General features: G+C 40.1%; 1 protein-coding gene across 2 annotated transcripts in view; it reads left to right on the forward strand.

Moving 5' to 3' along the window:
* Window positions 1–1,340: 1,340 nt before the first annotated feature.
* The window catches only part of LOC105024740 (glypican-6), a 99,144-nt gene continuing 76,961 nt past the window's right edge, over window positions 1,341–23,523 (forward strand). For both annotated transcript variants that reach the window (XM_010894851.3, XM_010894853.3), the window contains exon 1: window positions 1,341–1,757. In XM_010894851.3, coding sequence (XP_010893153.1) covers window positions 1,604–1,757 — 154 coding nt within the window. In that variant the 5' untranslated portion in view covers window positions 1,341–1,603. The remainder of the gene's footprint in view (window positions 1,758–23,523) is intronic.

Consider the following 23,523-nt stretch of genomic DNA (forward strand, 5'->3'; position numbering starts at 1 on the left):
AGACTTCATTCAAACCTGATATACCATTGTTTATGCAGTGTCTTTACTTACAATATCCATCCCGTGCTCGCACACTTTTAATTCTGAAAATTGAAAGCATACTTGTGAGTAGTTGTTGACCTGGTAGTAGTTGCAGATCTCTATACAGTACCAAATATCAGTCTCAGAGCATGAAATAAAAGGGCAACCTGCTTAGATACTGCAATGCAGGTTTGATAGTATTGAGCCCTCATAAATTGTGGAATAACTCTTCCAGAGAAGAACTAGAGTAGCTCAGTGTCTCGTGTGCAATTTACTTTGACATTCAATTTATATATTCAACACCCATACATTTTGGCATCTCCCATTTTCCTGCCCATACTGTTTCCAAACAAACCTGGAAATGGTTATGCTTAGCCTTGGAAACAAGCTGGAAGGGATGGCCTTCATCCCATGCGAAAATATCATGTGCCATAATCATATGTACAGTATGTCGCAAAACCAATTAGGAAATCTAGACTATGATCACATATAATTTGCTCTGCTTAAACTACATGTAATCAGTTAATGTCCCTTGTTTGAAATAACCGCAATTGGTCATGACCCTCAAAGAATCAGAGTACTGGATTTGGGTATATTACAATTTGACTCATAATCACCAGGGAATAGCCCCATCAATGCATGTTTATATGTTGGCTACAGCAGGTAGAAATGTTGTACACAAATCAGTCTGAAAAGAGCAGTGAATGAAATTCTGACATCTAACAGAGGTGGATGTGTAGCATTCAACACCATCTCTTGTAACACTGTTGGCATTGCAACCATGATGATAATCCACTGTTGATCTACCCCAGGACTAAGCTGCTAGAAAATCAATGAAGCACAGAATGGTTCAAGCATGTTCTCCACACAACACAGCCCAAAATACCAGTATCAGACAGGGGTGCAGTATATCTGTGGGCAGTCACCACATCTTTGAGAATGATATTCCTGAAATGTACGGATAATCAATGTCAAAATCCATCTACCATGGTGGCCTTACTCCGATATGATCAAATGCCCTTACAATGACAGCCAGACAAAACTAAAGCTACAGGCATTTATATGGTAAACTTACCAACGGTTACGGTTGATCAAGCAGTGCAATTATGTTGACATTAAATACTATATTATAATTTTAACAGTTTTGGGGGTGTAAAAAATGGGGTTTAGAAAATGACAACGACGACTCCAGTCCGCGTTTTCTTGCCTGCTCTGCCTTAATGCGTCGGAGCACATAGCGGTCTCCACTCTCGTCACCAGCATTTCGACTTTTTACGTTATCCTACCCGACGTCACTTTCTGACTGAAGTTGAGAGAACGGGTTCGTAATCCGCGATCTGTTGGATCCATGTGGTTTTCTCGGGACTCGAAACGTTCTGTTTTCTGCGGCAACGCGGGACCCTCTACCACAGTTAGTGGCAAAATAAACACATTTTGATTCAGAAAGATGTGCTGATACTTGTAGACAATTGTCAACTACTAAACCTTGAGTTATTAGGCTAAGTGCAGATGCACTGAATTGGAGTTCTCTCTATACGAATCAGCAGAGGATCAAATAGGAATTTAATCACAGAAGTGCACGATGTTGAGAATACAGACCGTCCTTTGGACTTTCTTTGTAGTGCTGTCTGTTGCAGTTGGAGCTGATTTTAAACCACGTAACTGCAGTGAGGTTAGAGAAGCTTCTGTCTCAAAAGGCTTCAGCTTTGAAAATGTTCCTCTGCAAGAAATATCAGGTATGTAATATGTTGGCACTGCTTGTCAGTAATGATCGATAAAGTTGATCGGTGTAAAGTGGATGTACGTCTTAATTACCCATTGCCTAATGTGGATACGATATGAAAAATAATCTAATATTGTATGCAAATTGTTAAGTTCTGACTTCCATCTCTGACTCCTGGGGGTCATTTACGGTGGTATAATGGTGCAGGTGAACGCTCATTTAGAAACCTGTGCCTTTTAGGCTACGAGCCGCGTTAAGTGATATCATTCCTCAGGATAATTCACAGATAGCCTATGGTAGACATGTGAAAGTAGCCTGTATGAAAGTACTGTCGACAATAAAAAAAGAGAAAAGATAAGTTTAATTTTGGTAAATGTATCCTAATATATAAATTGTTCATTCTATATTTTAATTACCATACTAAGAATATTATGGTAATTAGCCCACTATAACACTGTTTTTTTAACACTGTCCTTGGCTTCTCAAAGAAATTCCTGTAAATAATTGTTTTAGGTTAGATTTAAATCTGCCTAGAAACCTCTCAGAAATAAAACACTCAAACTCTTGATTAATTCATATTTAAATTATTTGTTTGAACCACCAATACTTTTAGAATTAGTCTGAAGCCAAAGAAGAATGTAATTTACATGATCCTATGGAGTCTGACATTTCCATTCTCTGTGCTTTCATTCATTTGAAAGTTCAGTTGAAAGTACATTTTAAATATATCCACTAGAATTTAATTCAAGTAGCTCCTGACAAAGTGTTATTTTGACCGATTGTCTTATTTCTATTTGCTTCATAACGCAGTATTTAAAAAGTAGCAGTAATTAATATGTTTGTCAATAGATTTGCTGGCGTATCCAGTAGAGGTCTCTGCATCTTCTATGTATCTCTCTGTCAAAATAATGCATCATCAGTCATGCATTCACTGGACTGATTTCTGTCCTCTTGAAAAATTGATAATGGCACTTTCATGTAATGCTTCCTCAGGTCATTTCAAACATCAGTGCATTTCAATTAACATTTAATATCTATTCACCTTTAAAGGTGTGTTAACCACAGGTTAATGCTGGCATGATGATACTATGACACATCTGTAATTGATGTTTTTACAGAATAACAGCCTAGTGGTGTTCAGAGATATTTATGTGGACCTTCCAAACTTCAGACCATAGCAGTTGGGATTTCTAAAATCCACCCAGTTTGAGATTTGTCTGGCTGGGTAGAAACTACATTGCTTATGTTTTCTGTAGTGTAGATCTGAGAGTTGTCAAAAGAAAGATTGAAATCATTTGGTATAGGTATTTGTTTATAAATTATGATAGATTGGGTGTTTAAAGCTGATCAAAACAATGCTTCTCTGATGTTGTTTCCTTGTTCCCTCCCAATATGGATATGCACTTTGTCTGCCCAGACTATTAATGTCATCATGGCTTAGATCCCACAACTCTGTAGTTACAGATGGAAATCTGGCACAGGTAAAAAGGTGCATATTTGATAACAGGCACACCTGTTCATAGACAGGCTTGAATGACTAACTGATTAAAACCCCCAGATGTAGGCATGCTCCTGTCGTTGACGTCTAATCTCCAGCGAATGAATAGCTCAGTGTCTCTCATCACTGAGTGATGCATCTGTATGGAGGTGCTTTGATCTCATCCACATGGGCGTTGATTCGTGCAGTGTCAATACCTCATCAAATTGATGGCTGAAAGTCTGAGTGAGCTGTGTCTTTTGTTTATTTCACCTTTATTTAACCAGGTAAGCCGATTGTGATCCAATTCTCATTTACAATGATGACCTGGCCGAAGCCATACAAATTGCAAGACAAAACGCTCGCTGAAAGATTAATTTGATCAAAAAAAGACAGTAAAAAACATGTGCAGTGGATTAAGCAATGGATCAATTAGTTACACCAAGCACCATATGAAATGATACTTTTAAATACAAGTGGAAAAAGGTGCAAAGTTGCTCACTAAATGAGGTGACAAATACTGTTGGGTATGGTGCTTAGCAGGTGCGGTGGTCAGATAGCAGCTAAGACAATTTGATTTTGATCATAAGGGATGAAAGTGTGGGAACCTTTTTCTAGTCATTTTTTACTTTGAGGATGGTCAATGTGAGCTATCTACAAGAGCTCAGCATTGTTAGGTAGGTTGATTTGGAGGAGTGAGCTGAGGAAAATAGGGTATTGGCTGTAGAGAGACGTAGATATGCTGTTGAAAGGTGCGCTGTGCTTCTGGTGTTTTTGTTCACCACAGTTGTGTAGATATCCTTTGATTATTCATAATAGTGATTGAAACATACCTTTGTCAGTACCAGTGTGTGTGCAATATACCCAGAACAGGTTTCATCTTACATTATTATGTCTAATTATGTCACATTTCCTGTAGTATAAAACTTGCACACCAGTCAAGACACAATACACTGCCGGGGAAGATCAGCCGTGAGCATGTAGACATTAGCAACCTGTAAAACATCAATGTTAACATTATTTCAACTTATTTATTTATACTTTTTTTAATGCACACTTACACACCCACTCACACTCACCTCACACAGACACACACCTGCAAACAAACCCAAACTATTATGGATATCCCCGACCACAGTACTGAGATCCACATCAAAAGGTGCTTCAACAAAGTATTAGTTTAAGGGTGTGCACACTTATGCAACCAGGTTATTGTAAAGTTTTTATTTTTCATTTTCCCCCCTTGAAGGTTTCAGTTTGTTTTTCAATTGAATTGTTCACATTATAGGTTACATTAAAAGTGGAAAAAAATCTGACATTATATCTCTTTTTCTCATTCTTTTACATCACGAAAACCTGGCATTTTAACAGGGGTGTGTAGACTTTTTATATCCACTGTAAGTCCTGTTCCTTAGTTCCCTCAGGCTGTCACAGGCCTGCTGATCAGTGTTTTGCCTCATTAATGTATTTCATTATATTCATTGACTTCTTTATTCATTATCTTCTTTATAACTGAGTAGCCTCTTGACAAACCCAAGCCCATTACGGTAATGCCTAACCCCAAAAGCGACCCCAACACCTTAACTGGAGACCCTTTTAACCCCATCCTTCCAAATTACATAGATTTTACCATATTTTACCATAGCACACTACCATTTTTTTTTATTTCCCCTAGCAATATACTATAGATCTCTGTCTTGCTGTGATGCTTTACTAAATATTTGAATCTGTCCATTCGAACCTTCTCTTCTGATGTAGCTGTTAGCAACGGTTTACCCAACAGAATAACTGTATTTTCCATTGATTGATCATGATTTTTAAATCCCCTGTCAGCAACTAATTCTGTAACCCAACGACCAATTCTGAACCTGATTCCAGAAATCTGCCACAACAGGACGGAACAGATGGTCCACTGATTCTATTTCATTGTGACATGATCTGCACAGTGCCCACTGTGTAATTGACCATATATTAAGAATTAATTTGTTCCAATAATCTTATATAGGAGTTTATACTCGAAGGAACATATTGAAGCATCAAAATGTATTCTGTATATAATTCCAACTGATGCCATAGAAGTGGTAAATCAAGAATTTGTTTAGCAACTATCCTGAATTACACATGGTGTAGAAGTTAAACTTTTTGCCCTTAAATGGAAAAGATACAATTAAGGGTATATACTGGTTTTAACCATACATGGTTTTTAATAGGTGGCAGACCTGGTAATTCAAACCTGTTTTGTTGTTTTAATTTCTGCTTCCATTCCTGGCAGGGCTGCAATGATGTAATTATACTTTTGAATAGAACATGACTCTCCATATACTTCAACGAGTTGCTTGTAAGAAAGCATTTTACCGTCTGTACTAGTTATGCCTTTGACAACCATGATACCTTTCTTTTTCTCAGAAAATCGGTTTACCTTCTATTCTATTCTATTGAAACAAATTATTTGCTGTAATATCTGATCTTGGTCTTCTGGAGGATAGAGCTGGAATTGTCACCAACTCTGTATGGATTAATTTAAAAAGGTAGATGTTTTAAACAATGTTCCATCAACTAACCATTTAATGTGGCACATTTTAATCTCTACCATAGCAAAGAGCCTACTTTTAAACATTGGATGAGCCTCTCCTAATAGCCTGCTTGAAAACCATTTTGGATTTAGATATTTTCATTATAATAGAGGCTTTCAGAGATTGATATGATGCCCTAATATTTAATAATTGAACACATCCCAACTCATATTTGTTATATGAATATGCCCAAATGAACTCTTTTTTTTATACTTTTTGTGCTGTGCTGAGAGTGTTAACATTATTGTAACACCCTATGGATAAATGTTTGCCAAATGTTATAGATTCTGTATTTATAGGTCAAAGAAAAATAAACAAGGATATAGGTGCATGATCAGTCATGGTTGACATTTTAATTTACCAGCCTATTGGTGTTATGCCAAACCTTAACATATTTAATGTGAATTCTAACTACAATATTGAGCAAGTAGCTCTATGTATTGTATGTCTGTATTTGGTGTGCACAAAGCTGCTGGTTTTCATTTTGGCCATTTCCCCAAGAGGAGGGCCATCAACCACTAATTGTGGTCAAAGAGAGGTGGGTATGCCAGCACGGCTTTGATGTCTGATGCCTCTGAGACTGATCATGTTGTAATGTACATTAACAAATTAGATGGAAGACACTGGAATTCCCCTCATGCTGTATGCCTAAATCCCTTTGGCTTCCAATTATACATGGTTCTTCTATATTGCAGTGGTGATTTATATGCAGACATTAGATTTTAACTTAATGTATGCTAATTGAGCTCAGTTGGCTGATTTTAGTACCTGAATACTGTATTGGGCTTAACCTATGAAGTAAATTACTCTCAATGTTTATTTTGTATTGTTATAGTATGTTTTTCAATTGTATCCCATGTTTCTTAATGCCAGTTTGCGCTTATGGCCTTGCCAATCCGTTGTGCTTCTTATCACACCACTTGCTCAACCAGGAAGTATTTACATACTTGGCAGAGAATGCATTCACTGTACAACAACCTCAGTTGAGCTAACAGCTGCCTGACCTACCGTACGGTAGTTTGCTACACCGTACGGTGTAGCAATATCCATTTTTCAATCAAACAAATTTATTATGAGCATGCATTACAAAGTGCTTTTACAGATACCCAGCCTGAACCCACAAAGAGCAAGCAACAGCAGAGTTGATGCACAGTGGATCCCTAGTGAGGTCAAAACTTATGAAGAAACCTAGGTTGGAACCAGACTGAAGGGTGGCCAGTCCTCTTCTGGCTGTGCCTTTTGGGCCACGTCAATATTTTTGCATGTTCATAAAACAGGCAGGTCAATCAGTGCATGTGGGGTATGTCCAGAGTCTTTAAACAGAATCCAAGTCAGCTGCAGAACAAGGTGGACAAGCACAGGGAAAATCAGATGGGGTGTGGGCAGTGGCAAACTGAATCATCAGGCAAGCAATTTGATCTGCAACGCAACCAGGAGGACTTTGGACATGGACAGCTACGAATTATTTGGGCCAGGTAGTCCTGAGGCATGGTCCATGGACTCAAGGTTAAACAGGACAGCAGGTAAGCTAGTGAGAGCATTCATTGGATTCAAAGGGACACCTGAGCACGCTTTTCAGATTGACCCTTGTCCCCCGACAACATACATGAATGGTGTCAACAACTGGGACTTAAGACAGTACAGACTAAACCAATTACCCCAGCATAATAATAAGCATAACACTAGGGGCTGAGATGGGGGTCCAGAGACACTGTTCCCTAATGCGAACCCTGGACCATGGCCTAGTGAATAGGATGTTACAGTACTAAACCCATCATGCCAAGCATCAGATCTATAGGACCACCAACCATCCGCAGTCACCCTGAAAGAGGTCCCTGTGTATCCCACAGAGTTCACCCCCATTGCATGAGGATGGAATGTGGGAACAAGAGTAGGCCAGTGACTCCACTTGGTTCCAATGTGTTCTTGAGGTGTGCTTGCGTTATTGTCACGCTCCGCCATGTGAGCTCAGCTTTGAAAATATTTCCACTAACTGTATTTTTGTAATTGTGTTGTACACATTCTTCCACTGGTGTAGCGACAGCTTCTGCCATTAAAAAAAAAAAAAAATGTCCTACATACATGCAACTATTTTTGCTGAGTCCCATATAGTTGCCAACTATTTCTCATTGTCAATTGACGTTGTCGATCATTGTCGATCGGTTGTTGCAGCCTTAGTTATTCGGCTCGACTTCTGGTCTACAGAGAGCAGTCTAAAGCACCATTCTATTGTTCCAGTCCAGCGGTTTATATTGAATGGGTTAATGGGAGTTGGAGCAGCGTGTGTGGTCACAATCAGTCTGGTCAGGTGGAATGTCAGCTGTGGTGTCAGCGTTATTGACAGAAGTGCTGCAATGACTCAGAGTCGGGCGACCCAGTTGGTAGGGTAATACCATGGGACCTGGCCTGCGCTTTCTCATTCTGAGGAGACCCTGGTCCAAGTTGTCAGCAAGTAAAATGGTGAAGGCTTAAAAACTAAGAGTGCAGTGCTTTACACCCTAAGTCAGTGGACTGTCAGCGCAGCTAAAATTGTCTGGTGCTCTCCTACAGGGTCTTGCCTCTGTATTTAAATAAACTGTCAGTGAGTTCATTACATACCGGCCTCCCTAATCCAAGCCCATCACTGCCCTCACTGCCCCGGAGAAAGACTAGCCCTGCATACAGGCATGCTTGTCTCAGGTTCCATTCACTGACCCAATGAATTACCCAATAGAAGAGACGACAGGGTGACTTGGAAGATGAGTCAGTCAGACTGCTAGACCCTTCTTGGTAGATGTGTGTTTTAGGAGCACACACACCTCAGAACTGTGTCTATGGAGCTTCTCAAGCTGTCTCAGCTCGACCCTATCATTTCATGTCCAGCTCAGCCTCCCTGTTCCGAGCAGTGGAATGGGACAGAAATAACGTTGCTGATATTTTATGTGGTCCATGGCTGCATACAAGCAGCCAAATGATCTCTGCTGAGCCGTGTAATGTGAACAGGTCCTCTTCCTGCAGAAAATTGTGGAATGGATTTGAACACATCCAGGTGAATCTGCTGGCCTCTGTGTCATAAGTCCTCGTTACTATGTTGGATTATCAGTTTATGATGACCATTCCAACGACAGATACACAGATTCGGGTGGGGATTTGTGCAGGGAAACTTAGCCAGTGTCATGTGACATTGTAGAGGTGTTTTGCCTTATAATGTCCTGCTGGAAAAAGATAGCGACGGAATTGTTAGCATCGGAATTGTTCTTTAATTGGACTGTTGGTATTGGCAGGTGGTTGAAAGTGTTGTAAATAATAGCAGTGGTGGAAAGGGCTATAGTCTGTCGATTTTATCCAAATGTTTCCAACTACAGCACACACAGGAGGTATCATCAGGAAAGCCAGGAACACAAACGTTTGCCACTTTTTTCTGTGCCAAAGTAGATTTCTCAAATGCCTCCTCCATCTCCATGCCATTAATCATGCTCATGAATACTAAAATGGGCTGCATGATGGGATTTTTCAACAGGCGCTCCGTTCCCTCTTGGAGCAGGGGGAACCGCTTGCTAGTGTTTCAGCCTTTCAGGGAGAATAACAGAATAACAGGGCCGTTGCTTAAAGCATATCAACAAGCTCCTGCTGAGTAGACGCTTGTGGCAATATCTTTTGTCAATGAATTAAGTTGACAAGCGGTACTGTGTTTTGTTCCCCTTTTGTGCTTATTTTTTATAATGAATAGAAATGTGTAATTGAGCGTTCATGATGCTGCTGTGGATACTTCAACTTTTCCTTGTTCATTCTTTGTATCTTGTTAGCATGCAATAATTTGTTGTGTTCACATTTCACCATTGTTTATTGCCCCAATACTATTTTGTATAATGCACATTTTGTAATATGTGTCTTCAAACTGAAAACATTTAAGTTTTCGAGTGCTGATGCTACCAACATCTTTAGTTGATGGCATCAGAACATTACTTGGTCACACAGATTAAACTGATCTGTGTCTCATAATGTACTTACATTTATACAGAACCAGAAACAGTGACTTGGATAGATTTGCCCAGTTTTTACATGAGCCTTTTTTCCTGGCTGGCCCAAACATAATGTTGACCGATTAAATGATTTCTGTATATACAGTGCATGCCATTTTTATTGGTACCATTATTAAAGTTGAGTAAAGGCAATCTGAGTCTTTAGAAACTCTTGGTCATCCATGACTTCCTGTTTTGATGGGGTATAAATATGAAGTGACACGCATTCTAGCCTGCAGTCCATTTATTTAAAATACATGCCATCCTACACTCACCAATCTTTGCAGTTGGTCCAAACCATTAGCCAACCAAGGGAAGTTGGCAATATATGCCATTAAGACCTCTTTATGAAATGAGTAGGCAATTGTATGGTTTATATTTAATCCAAAGGATAAAACTGCCCATAATTCCAATGCAACAGTGTTCCTGGCATTGCTGCAGGTACTGCAGGCTTTTGTTCCAACTTGGCACCACAACTGACCTAACTGAGCTACTTGATTATTTCAGTGATTTCCTAAATTCAACACACCTGGTCTTCCACGGGGTGTTGATTAAAAACGTGAAGTGTCTGCGCCAATCAAGGATCAGGGTTGCTTACCCATAACACATTCTCTGCTAATAGTGCACTTGGCTCAACTCCCTGTGTGAATCCAAACCATAACTGCCATAACTATGTCCTTAAATTGGTGCCATGTACTTAACATGAGAATTGTTGTTAAATGAATGAGAATAAATTACAGACTCTCAGACAACAAAGGTGTCCTCTGTGTTAGTCAAACCACACTAATTATATTTAATGAAAACTTTTTTTCATAGAACTGACATAGAATTTTATAATAGCTAATAGATTAAAATTGACTTATTATTACTGGGCTGTGTTGTCCCACCTAGCTATCGTATGATGAATGGACTAGGTTACAGTCACTCTGAATGACAGCATCTGTTAATTAACTAAAATATAAATTTAACAGTTTTGTCTGGCAAATGCACGTTGAACAATGCTCACGCAGCAGCTGTAACAGGAAAAGGCATTTGATATGATTTAGTGTTCCTTAAATTTACGTTCCAGCTGTTTGGATAAATGATTATTGTAAAGATGATGATGATTATAATAATAATACTTGTTGAACTGAAAATGTATACCACTAAGGAAAAGACAAGTCCCGGATACAGTAGCGGCCAAATACAAATTGGTGCTGTACTGCGAAGTCCCAAATGTTTTCATTGTGGTTTGACAGCCTGCATCTATAGTTTTAATAGTTTCCAGGCAATTGCTTTTATCAAAATGTCTGCCATCTCTCTAGATATGGTACAAGGTTATTATAATGCATTTCATAAAAGGGAGATATCTTTAGATGTGAGAGGTTGTAATGAAATGTTCCTTTCTGTACCATTAAACCTTTGACACTGATTTGAGCACTAAGTGCACTTGTGATGTCATTTTTTCATAAGCACAATTTATTTTTTCCTTTATGAGCCACTCTGCACACGTCTTGCTTTGGAATTAGGCTTGTCCTATTAAGCAATAAAGGCTATAAAAGATGCCTTTCATTTTTTATTGTTATGGATAATAGCTCAAAAACATTTATGGTATAAGTCTGTCAATGTTTTTTTGGATTGTCCCTGTAAATGTTATTGCTTAAAGGTATTCACAGAATGTTTACTTACCTTTCTTCAGCTCTCTCATTAAATGTCAGTGAAGATAGCACACATTAATTTAATAAATAAGGCCTATCATAATATAACAAATATTTACCATTCTGTCAATGTTTATACTGTAGCTAAATCCACATACCCACAGTACCCTGTCCTGTTAACACTATACTTTAACACTAACACTGCATAGTCTTGTTAACGCATTACCATAACACTAACACAGCCAGGTTGTCATCTCAGCATTGGCTACCAATGACAACAAAGTTATAGTCAAGCCGATGTCCAACGCTAAACATGAGCTGGCTGGTTAGTGTGGCTAACTATGATTGCACATTTGACAACAACCCATATAACAAAATAATGGCTGCATGCTACCTATATTTTATCTATTGTCTACCTATGATATGTCTAAGGCTATCAATATCTACTCTGCCAATGGTTGACTGACATTTGTTGCAGAAGAAGTCATTCACATTTCATGCTAGATAGCGGCATTTTGTGCCAGCTATCCAAACTTGGCAGGCAGCTTTTTGCTGGACTGCGTAAGCGGAGACGGCCAAGAAGAGTGAATGTCTCTTACTGAGTGAGTCACTGACTGATTGACTGACTACCCCTTGTTAAATAGCGTGGTGGTTAGAGATGCTGACTACCGAGCCAGAGGTCCTGTGATTGAGACTGTTCACAGTCAAAACATATTATGCATTTGGTTATTTCAAGATAGACAAAATCTTTGATGTCTGCAACCTTCAGTAACTACATTATAGTAAGCCTAAAATACAACACTTAACAGCTATATTGTGACTATTTCTGGTGATTTTTTGAAGTAGCCAATGCATCTGTGCATGCTTTTTGGGGTAATATAGACTAGATCACAACCCCTTGGGCAGTAAAAGAGTAGGGGTTTCCAAGATTCTAACATCTTTTCTTTTGACGAAAAAGTCAGTTATCGTCACCTTTATTGATTGTCATTGTATCAATGTCATTCACAAATAAAAGAAAAACGAATGTTGCTGTGCCATGAAATGAAATAGCTTTGACAGTGTGAAGTTCATCTTCAGTCTTGTCATCAATTGCTCAGTTCTTATACTATTCCAAGTAGTAAGTTAGTTGATACTAGTAAGTATATTACTGGCTAATAAGCTTCTAAAACTGCCCGTGGCAAAAGCCATACAGTTCATATATGGTATTTAATAAGAAACATTAGTCAGTTTAATACAATGCTTAATGGTGTCTAGCGAAATATTCAAACTTGGCGTGGCAAAATTATCTAATGTTGAGAAGTAATACCGACACTCCGCAAACATATAGCTCCATGGCATTGTGGTTAAAGACACACCTGCTCATGTGGGAGGACCAGGTTCCAATCCAGTGAGGGCAACAACATTCATCACTTCTAATTGGGGGGCTGGCTGAACTAGGCTTGCCTGCTTCCTTTTCTGGTTTTACATAATTTTTTACATGATCCATAGTATAAGAGAATACACCCACAATCAGTAATGCCCTGATGGCAGGCCGCCACTGACACTCCAACACAACCCAGTGCTGTTAACCCCATACAATAACACTAACACTACCCAATCCTGTTAGCCCCATACAGTAACACTAACACTACACAGTGCTGTTAACCCCATATAATAACACTAACACTCCCCAATCCTGTTAACCCTGTACACTCACACTAACACTACCCAATCCTAACCCTTACACCCACCCGCCCCAATTGGAACCAGGATTGTATGTAACTTTTCAATCGATTACTTTGGGACAACACATGGGGTTATCCAAACACAACCAGGCAGAACACTGAAAGTTGCGGCCAATGGCAGCCTACCTAAAGGAAGCATCTGGACACAACCGTGGTCCCCTAGGGGAAATACGCAGGCTACCTTTTCATCTTCTCCCGCACCGGCCGACAGCACATTAGGTTTTTGGCTGGGTGTAGTGACATTGAAGCAGTACACCCTCATAAACGTATGAGGGGATGCCCAGCTTATTGCAGCACAGATATCTGCCACAGTCCACCCTTGAACAGTGGCCAGGATGTCTCCACACACCTAGTGGAATGGGTGGGCACCCTGTTCGACAACCTTTGCCAAAGAGTCGGCATCCGCAATCCAGTGAAGTTGCCCCGCTTACACATCTCTCTAGTCTGAGCTGGTGAACAATATATTTAATATATCATTTTTTAATATTGACACACCCTACAAAATTGTTTTTTTAATGAAAGACCAGGGTCCAGATAGCCTTTAAAAGTTTGCAATTTCAAAACGTAGACGCAACAATATCCTATATAATTCAAGACAATCGACCTGAGTCAGGGGTGCTTTTTCAAAACATTCTTTGCTTTATCCTATGTTAAAATAAACTGTGTGTAGTTGGTTCGGCTTTAATCCCCCTACTGTGCATAATGCAATAGTTTTTATTTTATTTTGGCCAACATTGTCACAACTTAACACATCACTCATAGATATTTGCTTGAAAATTCAAAATGTGTTTTTACTTTTTTTTAATGTCAATTTGTTAAAACTTGTTGGCTTGTTTTTTTCATATTCGACAACAAAGGGTAGACTCTTTGGCAATTGTCATACAGTACAGACAGGTACTGAACTAAAGTAGCTGTCCCTCAGGCTAGTATAGCATAACTTTTTCCCCCAGCTTGACTAGTGAGTACAAGTAGAGTACAATTGGATGCACCTGTTGCTAATAATGTCACTCACTCTTGTCTCTCTCTGCCCATAAAACCTGTCTGGGTGATTTGAAGAGGACAGACCTCAAAGTTATGAGCCGTTTACATGCAGGGACGCAACTTTTAAACCTCAGTGGAGGGTCTGGTCAGCCTACATTCTTCTAGACCTCGCTAGGTGTATTGTTAGCTCCTGATTTATTACTATAGGGTTAGCGCTATGTGTGGAATTGCTGTCCCTGCAAGTCCTTGGATTTCACTGTAAGCTCCTTTTTCCTTTCGTCTCAGTCATAGCAGTTAAGCCTTTTGGGGCACTTTTCCCATTTTGTTGTTGTTTTGTATGGACTTATGTTGAACCTTCCTTTTTTTGTTTGATGTCAAATGGACTCTTACCATTTTTAGGATTTGGAGTTGGAGTCCCGTGTTGTATGTTCATTTTCTAAGAACAGAGATAAGGATACCAGATTTCCTTTTGTTGTGAAGACCGCCAGTTCTGCATGTTATTTGTCCAGTGGTTCCCTGAAGGTTTCAACAACCTTTTGTATCCATACACCTCAGTACATATAAAAAGGTATTCATGGGCAAAACTGATATAAAACAGTAGTGTGTACAGTATGACAACTGATACTTTTATGAAGCTAGCCAACTTCAGTTAGCTTCACATTCACAATAAATATGAAAGGAATGCAAATTCAGTAGGCTAAATGTTGTGAGATATGTTGAAGCAACTTCTTTCTTTTGTTAGCTTTTCTGGATACCTTATGTGATGTGCTTTTACGCACAAGCACATTTTCCTCATTTAAATGCAGTAAATACAAGGTGGACAAAAGTACATAAACATCTAACTATAATATCAAAGATCTAATAAGGTGTAGGACCACCCATGTCAAGTCCTGAACTGTGTGTAAGAGCATAATGCACAATTCTTTAAGAAAAAAGGCCTCCAGTTTGTTGACGAAAGAAGGAGGTGGAAAACTATTTTGTACTTTCTGCTCCAGAACGTCTTGTATAGGTTCGATGATCTAACAGATCTGGTCATTGGGCAGTCCATGGAAGGCTTTTGATGTCATCCTGGGATTCAAAGTGCAAAATTTTTTTAGCAGTGTATATGGCAGGGGTATTCAAATCTGGCCCTCGAAATCAGTTCCACTCCATTTTTTCATTGCAACCCTCTAATCCGGGACTTATTCAGACTTAAGACACCAGGTGGGTCCAATTAATGATGAGGTAGAACAGAAAACCAGCAGGCTCCGGCCCTCGTTGGGTAAGATTTAAATACCCCTGGTATATGAGGCCTCTATCATTCTGGCATATTGGAACATCATTAGGGAACAGTGTTTGCACCATAGGGTGTAACTGGACCAATATAATGGCCTTATATTCCTAATTAGTGGTTTTACGACCATGTAAATCGGACCCAGTGAGTCTCATAAGATGGCTGCCCATACCAGTATGAATCCCCCTCACTATGTTTAACAGTGGCAGCAGACAATTGTGGGCTGAAGGTCTCCATTCGATTTTCCCAAATGTAAACCCATCTGGATGTTGGAAATAGGCTAATAGATGACTATTTTTTATTGCTCAGTGTTCCATGTTTTATTCTCCTTATACCAAGTTATTCCTTGTTGTGTGTTGTCGTTGGTTACAAGCTGTTTCCAATTGAAAACTCTGTCAAACTCAAGTCATAAATGTTTTGTCCAGATGGGGTCACAGAAATGCTGATTCAGTTCTTTGGTCATTTTTGAATAGGTGTGGGCAATAATGAGAATGGAGAAGGGCATTAGCCATTGCTATTGTGGTACTGAATCAATGAGTCAGTCAAATGTATTTTATTTGGCCCTTTGTAGATCAGCACAATGTTCTTATACAGATACCCAACCGTAAATTTGGAGAACAACCAAAAATATGTTGAAGCATGGTCACTTGGAGAAACTCAATAGACTAGATATAGGTGATCTCCGGGGGGTCCTGGTCTGGCTGTGCTTGGCAGAGTTTATAAGTTTACATCAATATATTTAAACGTTCAGATGACCAGCAGGTCAAAAAACACAGGGGAGTTGTAAGGGGCACTGTGGGAGGAATGGAGCCCTGTATGCGGTCATCACCCCCCCTGTCTGCCCACTTGGACACTGAGGTGAGGGTGAAGTTATATCAGAACTACAATATCTGGAGTGTAACAGGGCACCAGGCACTGATAAAGCCCAGTGCCTGTAGTAATCTGTAAATGCAGAGTGAAAGGTAATGATCTGAACATTCCTTAGGGCCTACTTAGTCTCCAGTCCTAGTCTCCAGTCTTAGTCTCCAGTCTTAGCCACCAGCTTCTACCTGTAAGTGCTTTTCCATGCTCTAGTTAGCAAGTTGACGCCAATGAGAATCACTGCTGTGGCCGCTGCAAGGTCTCTGGGGCTGCTAGGCCCGCTGCCCATGTATATCAAATGTCCTCAGCAGCCTCGCCATGCCCCCGCCACTCCTTTTATTACACTGTCCCCAATAAATATCAAAGCCAGACATGGTGGTATGTATGCTGATAATGCGTTGCTTGTCATTCCATGCTGTAATGTACATGATCTTTGGGTATTCTTTACGGCAGTACCCCAGTTTGGGAACCGCTGTTTTACGGTACTGTCCGTAGTTTCAGTGCTGTCAAAATATTCCTTGTTGTCATATGCTTTTGATGTCATTGAAGGTGGCTAGAATATCAAATATATAATTCTAGACTTTCTCATCCATTGCAAGGTTTTCCAAGTCATATGCGTTGGCACTAGGTCAACATGAGACGGATGTGAATTTCTTTTATGTTGAAGTGACTTCCACAATAGTTTTCAAAAAGCTTTTTTCACTAAGCGCTAACTTAATTTACATTTTATCCAGTGGCTTGCTGAAGTGCACAACTTCTGCATTTCTACATTTCCCTCTTGCATTTTCTTACATTTTCCCCATTTGCCTTTTGTCCCTATTTTTTTATTTTCCCCAATTTGGTGATTTACAAATCTTGATTAAGGCAATGCTTTTTCATAGGTGCTCCCAGAAGGCATGGAGACTTGGGACAGTCAGTGTTGACATACACTCACCTAAAGGATTATTAGGAACACCATACTAATACTGTGTTTGACCCCCTTTCACCTTCAGAACTGCCTTAATTGTATGTGGCATTGATTCAACAAGGTGCTGAAAGCATTCTTTAGAAATGCTGGCCCATATTGATAGGATAGCATCTTGCAGTTGCCGGAGATTTGTGGGATGCACATCCAGGGCACAAAGCTCCCGTTCCACCACATCCCAAAGATGCTCTATTGGGTTGAGATCTGGTGACTGTGGGGGCCATTTCAGTACAGTGAACTCATTGTCATGTTCAAGAAACCAGTTTGAAATTATTTGAGCTTTGTGACATGGTGCATTATCCTGCTGGAAGTAGCCATCAGATGATGGGTACATGGTGGTCACAAAGGGATGGACATGAAACAATGCTTTTGTTCTGGCAGGTAGTCAGAAACAATGCTCAGGTAGGCTGTGGCATTTAAACGATGCCCAATTGGCACTAAGGGGCCTAAAGTGTGCCAAGAAAACATCCCCCACACCATTACACCACCACCACCAGCCTGCACAGTGATAACAAGGCATGATGGATCCATGTTCTCATTCTGTTTAAAATTGTACCATCTGAATGTCTCAACAGAAATCGAGACTCATCAGACCAGGCAACATTCTTCCAGTCTTCAACTGTCTAATTTTGGTGAGCTTGTGCAAATTGTAGCCTCTTTTTGCCTATTTGTAGTGGAGATGAGTGGTACCCGGTGGGGTCTTCTGCTGTTGTAGCCCATCCGCCTCAAGGTTGTGCGTGTTGTGGCTTCACAAATGCTTTGCTGCATACCTCGGTTGTAACAAGTGGTTATTTCAGTCAAAGTTGCTCTTCTATCAGCTTGAAGCATTTTCGCCCACAGGACTGCTGCATACTGGATGTTTTTCCCTTTTCACACCATTCTTTGTAAACCCTAGAAATGGTTGTGCATGAAAATCCCAGTAACTGAGCAGATTATGAAATACTCAGACCGGCCCGTCTGGCACCAACAACCATGCCACGCTCAAAATTGCTTAAATCACCTTTCTTTCCAATTCTGACATTCAGTGTGGAGATCAGGAGATTGTCTTGACCAGGACCACACCCCTAAATGCATTGAAGCAACTGCCATGTGATTGGTTGATTAGATAATTGCATTAATGAGAAATCGAACAGGTGTTCCTAATAATCCTTTAGGTGAGTGTATGTGTCTTTTGAAATACTTGCTATGTTGCTGTTCTAAATCCTCTGTCACTTGTAGGAAGCTCTTTAACCACTTAATTCATTTTTCCTGGTTTGCTAAAGCCCTAGCTATTTGCGGCTTCGACAAAGTAATTTCTGACAATCATTATTTATTTTTTCATATGATTAGTGGTCCAATCTCATATTTCTCTCGTTTTCTGTCAACCATGTGCATTAAACATCTCGGACATTCTTTCCATTAGGGAATCCTGTTCTTGTTGTATTGTTTTAGATGAAATATAATTTTTAGGGGATATATATAAAATTATTTATTTCCCTGCCCTCACTGGTCCCAGAAATAGCCTTGTCCTTAGCAAAGGTGTGACACCTGCCAACTCCACTCCTGCACCAGCACTGGTTGTCACTGGTTTACTTCCTGCCACCGTCTCAATGCCCTTCGTTGAACACACCTGGACTTGTTCTGTCGCCATCATGCCCATAACGCACACCTGTTTCCCATTCCCATAATCAATGTCTGTATATTTATCCCTAAGTTCCTTTTGTTCATTGTTGCTTATTTTCACCTCGGTATGTTTTATATTACAGAAATGTGACAGGACATGCCCAGGGATAATGTGGGATGCTTAATAAAAAGAACTAAGACATAACATAACTGAAACAAACCAACGAAATCAGAACAGCATTACAGTGTTATGGAATCCAAGACCGACAAGACATACTAGAAAAGGAAGTTATTCAGTAGGGACAGTGATCAGGAACACAGCTGAGGGCAAACAGGTGTCCGTGCGCCAAATGAGTGAGATAGGGCATTGGATCTCATAGGGAGCCTGCCGTGCCAGGATGTGACAGTGTGTTCCAACTTTTCACTGCTACTGTATGTACTGTACAATGCTTTTGGGAAGTATTCAGACCCCTCTGCTTTTGCCATCAAGTCAACACATAATGCCACCCAATGACAAAGCAAAAACACATTTTTTTGAATTAGTTTTCTAAACCTGTGGCCTTCAAGCATTTCCTTTCTACACAGTCAATGGCCAACCTAAAGCTGTTGACGTTCATTTAATGTGTTTTATTATTACCTGTGAAGGAACAGAACAGGTGTTTTTGATGCTGCACACATGGCAGTGCCCTCCAGAATGATTGGCACCCAATGTAATTGTTGTTTATCAGCTTGATTTTACACTCAGAAAACATACAGTATTAATGTAAGCCCTTAAATGAAAGGTACTGAAAACTTTTACAAAGGTACTGTAATAATTTGCTGTAGTATTTTTCTTTGATGGAAACATTACGTTTTTGACAGAATGCTCAATTGAAGTGAAATGCATACTTTTATTAGTTGAATGATCCAACAGTCATTATTACTTTACTTTAACAGTTAGCCTGTCACTTTCAGGGAGTCCATAGTAGTGTGATCAGATTATAACATACAAGTCACATCAGTAGTACCACGAAAATTGAATGTTCCAGGTGAAAAAAATATATACATTTAATGGCAGTTGTTTTTGTATGGCATGGCCAACAGATCTTGAAAGGGCATATTGGCTCTATAGCCTTTTTCCCCAAAAAGGCTTTTTCAAATTCGGCCTTTCCTTGTAGAAGCAGAGGAAGTATACTATAACATTTAATATGTGTTCAGTGTGAACTACCTCAAGGTTTTTCTTCTTGTAAAATATTACATTATGATTGAATTTGCTCACAAATCAAATATTCCTGCCACACATCGGCCGACGACGTGAGAGTTGCAAGATTGTAGCACAATTTGAAATGCATTGAAAATGACATTTCATCATTGTGACACTGGTTTAGATATTATCAATTGATATTTAAACATCTCTATTCCATTTGGATCTCATGAGAATGTGCACTGCCATGTCATTATGATAATGGTCAGCTATGACTCTCATCTTCTGGCCTATTGTTTCTTGTCACCTCTCGCTCCATCCTCATTCAAACTAGAACACAGTATGAGCACGAATGTTATTTAAAGCCATGGGACATCCCTCTCATTTAGAGTCATGGCATGGTGAATTACACTAGGGGAATACAGTGTCATTCCATTTTGATTGATGTTGGTGCTAGCAAGAATCTGCTATTCCAAAAACACCTGCTGGGATTTGGTTAAAAGGATAAGGCTCTGGTAGTGAAGAAAACACAGATGGGAATAATGGTAGCGGTAGATAATACACACGCAAACGGTCTAACACACTCACACACAAACCCAATCGACACTCATTGATTTTTGTTGTACTTTGTACTTCATAGTTCTGGGTTTTCCTAAAATAACAGTCTTACTGTCTCTGACATTTCATGTGGCATTTTCACCAACATTCATGCATTGAGGTGTTGATGTGCTAAACTCAGGCCTCTACTGTAGCTGAGTAGTGGCTACAGTAGTTACCTCAGGGTGTTTCACAAACTCAGAACCTGAGTAATGCTGGCTATATCTTTGTCATAAACCTTTAGCCATGGAATACATTTTTATCAGGGAGTGGATTGATTGGGGCGAGAAATCAATGTCCAGTGCGGGCGTACTTCAGGAATTGTCGGCATGCTTGACTAATGCCTAACCTTAGGCTGTCATTTTGTGAAACAGAATCACTTAAAAAGCAGGGGGACATTACAATTTTGTCCCAAAAAGACAAATATTCACATATTAATAGCAGACATTTATTGACATTCACTGATGTTGATTGTTTAATTTCTCTAAGGAGCAGAGTTTGCTCTAAGGATCAGGCCTGTACTAATTTGGCAGGGGCCATGACAGGTAGACCAGATGGCAGTGCACATATGCTTTGCGTCTGTTTGGCCAGGTACACTGATGAGTACTTTTGAGAGTAGGCCTACCTTTTCTGGCATGAAAATGTAACTTGTACACATTTAATTCTCGTAGCTGACTAGTTCTAGTTTCTATGAATGGGTAGAGTAACTTATTTTACAGTGGTGTTGGTCGTGATATTTGTATTACAGTTGAAATCCTTTTTAGTGAAGTGTCTGAATGTGAAGTAAAGATTTAATTGCACAGTAATGATTTTATTGTTGTGCAATAAACGGTGCAATAACCGTTTTTTAAGCTTACAAGATAATTAGCAGAGTTAGAATTGGTCCACGAATAAATGTACAAAAGTGGCAGTGAGAAGCTCCCTCACTACCTGGCATTGGGTATGCAAAGTAAAGACCTTATTGTGTGGAATATGAATGTCTTCCTCTATTAGGTGCAGGGAAAGACTTCATCAACACACATAATGGAAGAGATGATCTGACTGACTCTGCTTGATTACAGACAATGGAGTGACAGCAAGTAATTGGGACTCACAAAGGCAGCTCATAGCCTTTAATAAAACACTGAATGCATGCATAAGACCCCGCCATTACCTTGCAGCCGCATTTGCAAATGTTCAGTGTTACAATGCGAAATCTGTATGCCCCCGCACATCTTATGTTTGTGCCTTTGAAACATGCAAATATACCCGATTGCCCACACACACAACTCCAGTCTGAGAGGCATTGTTCATCCTTTGTCATACTCTCACCAGTATGCTAATCACGGCAATGACTTTTTATATCTCTTTTGCATTTAATTCACTTACATGGCAACGTGAGGACAAGCAGATGCTTGCATGCAGGCGTTAAATGTGCTGTGTCTGGGGAAAGCAGGAAGCAGAGGAGACCTGTACTGCGCCCTGACAGCTCTGATAAACCAACCCGAGAGGAGAGGGATTTGGCTGGTGCCGCTACAAGGTTGCGTTGGGACACGTCTCTTTATTTCCCCTTCACAGGAAGCCCTCTTAATACTAGATGACTTGCCAGAGGCTTGCTTTGATACCAGAATATTAGCAGGAAATGATGTCTCCTTCTGCCATCAGCGCTCAGGCTCAGTGAGGTTCACTCACACAACTCCAGGTAGCATTCCCACTCAACACTACGTGAGGCCAAAAGCTAACGCAGGCTTCGTCATCGCCATCGTGTCAGACTCGGTGCTCTGCACGCTGCTACACAAGGCCAGATTCCCTTGATTTACACTGTTCTCCACTATAATTCATAAATGTGGTGAGAGTAGTTTGGAATCCATACGACAGTGCATTCCTTTCACCAGATTTGCATACAATGAACAGTGAATGAACGTGTGGGAAAAAAAATAGATTATATTTTTTCTCTGGCTAATGGGGAATGTTATTCCAATATGTACAAACAGGTATCTGTGTGTCCACTGAGCTGTTTTAACCTTGACCGAAGGACAGGCGTGTCACCTTGGCTGAGTGGAGTGGTCCCTTTAAGGTCCCTTATGGGATGTTGATATACGAGAGACTCATTTTTAAGTGATGTTTTGCTCTGCTGAGACTGCGGGAACACATTGTGAGGTCTACATGTCAGGTCAGAGGAACTGTTTTTGTCTGACACTTCTCTGATAGAGAGCTGCTCTCAGACCTATGAGAAGTGGGACTTATCTGACTCCCTCCAACCCATGGTCTTTTAAAGTGTCCAGTAAACCTGTGTTTCTCAAACATTTCCTTTATACACAGACAGTGACCTACCTAAAGCTGTTGACATTCATTTTATTTTTTCAATTGATGGAAGCCACTCCTTAGTAAAAGGCATGTGACATGTTGCCTGAAGCCATCTGAGTGCATGAGGGACAAGATCATCTGTTCTAATGCGACCAAAATCAAACTATCAGTCCTGAATGACAAGTGCTACATCTGGCAAAAACAAGGTAAAGCTCATCAGCTAGCTAATACCATCCCTACAGTGAAGCATGGTGGTGGGAGCATCTCAGCCGCACAGACTTGGAGACTGGTCATGATTAAGGAAAGGAAGGACATTGCAAATAAAAATGGATCCAGACCTCATCCCCGGGGGTTATTTCTGCAAAGATGCTCTGAAGCCCTGTTGGAGTGGCCTCTGGGTTCTTGGTCACCGACTTGAGTAAGGCCCTTTGTGCACGGTCACTTCGTTTGGAGGCCAGCTCTAGGAAGAGTCTTGGTGCTTCCAAACTTCTTCATTTTCACAATGATGGAGCCAACTCTGCCCCTCAGAACTTTCAATGCTTTAGCAATTTTTTGATAACTTTCCCTTGATCTATGCCTCAACATCTACTTCTATTGACATCTCAAGGATGATCAAAGGA

Source organism: Esox lucius, chromosome 16, assembly GCF_011004845.1.
Source record: "Esox lucius isolate fEsoLuc1 chromosome 16, fEsoLuc1.pri, whole genome shotgun sequence".
In the NCBI taxonomy this organism is placed as follows: Eukaryota; Metazoa; Chordata; class Actinopteri; order Esociformes; family Esocidae; genus Esox; species Esox lucius.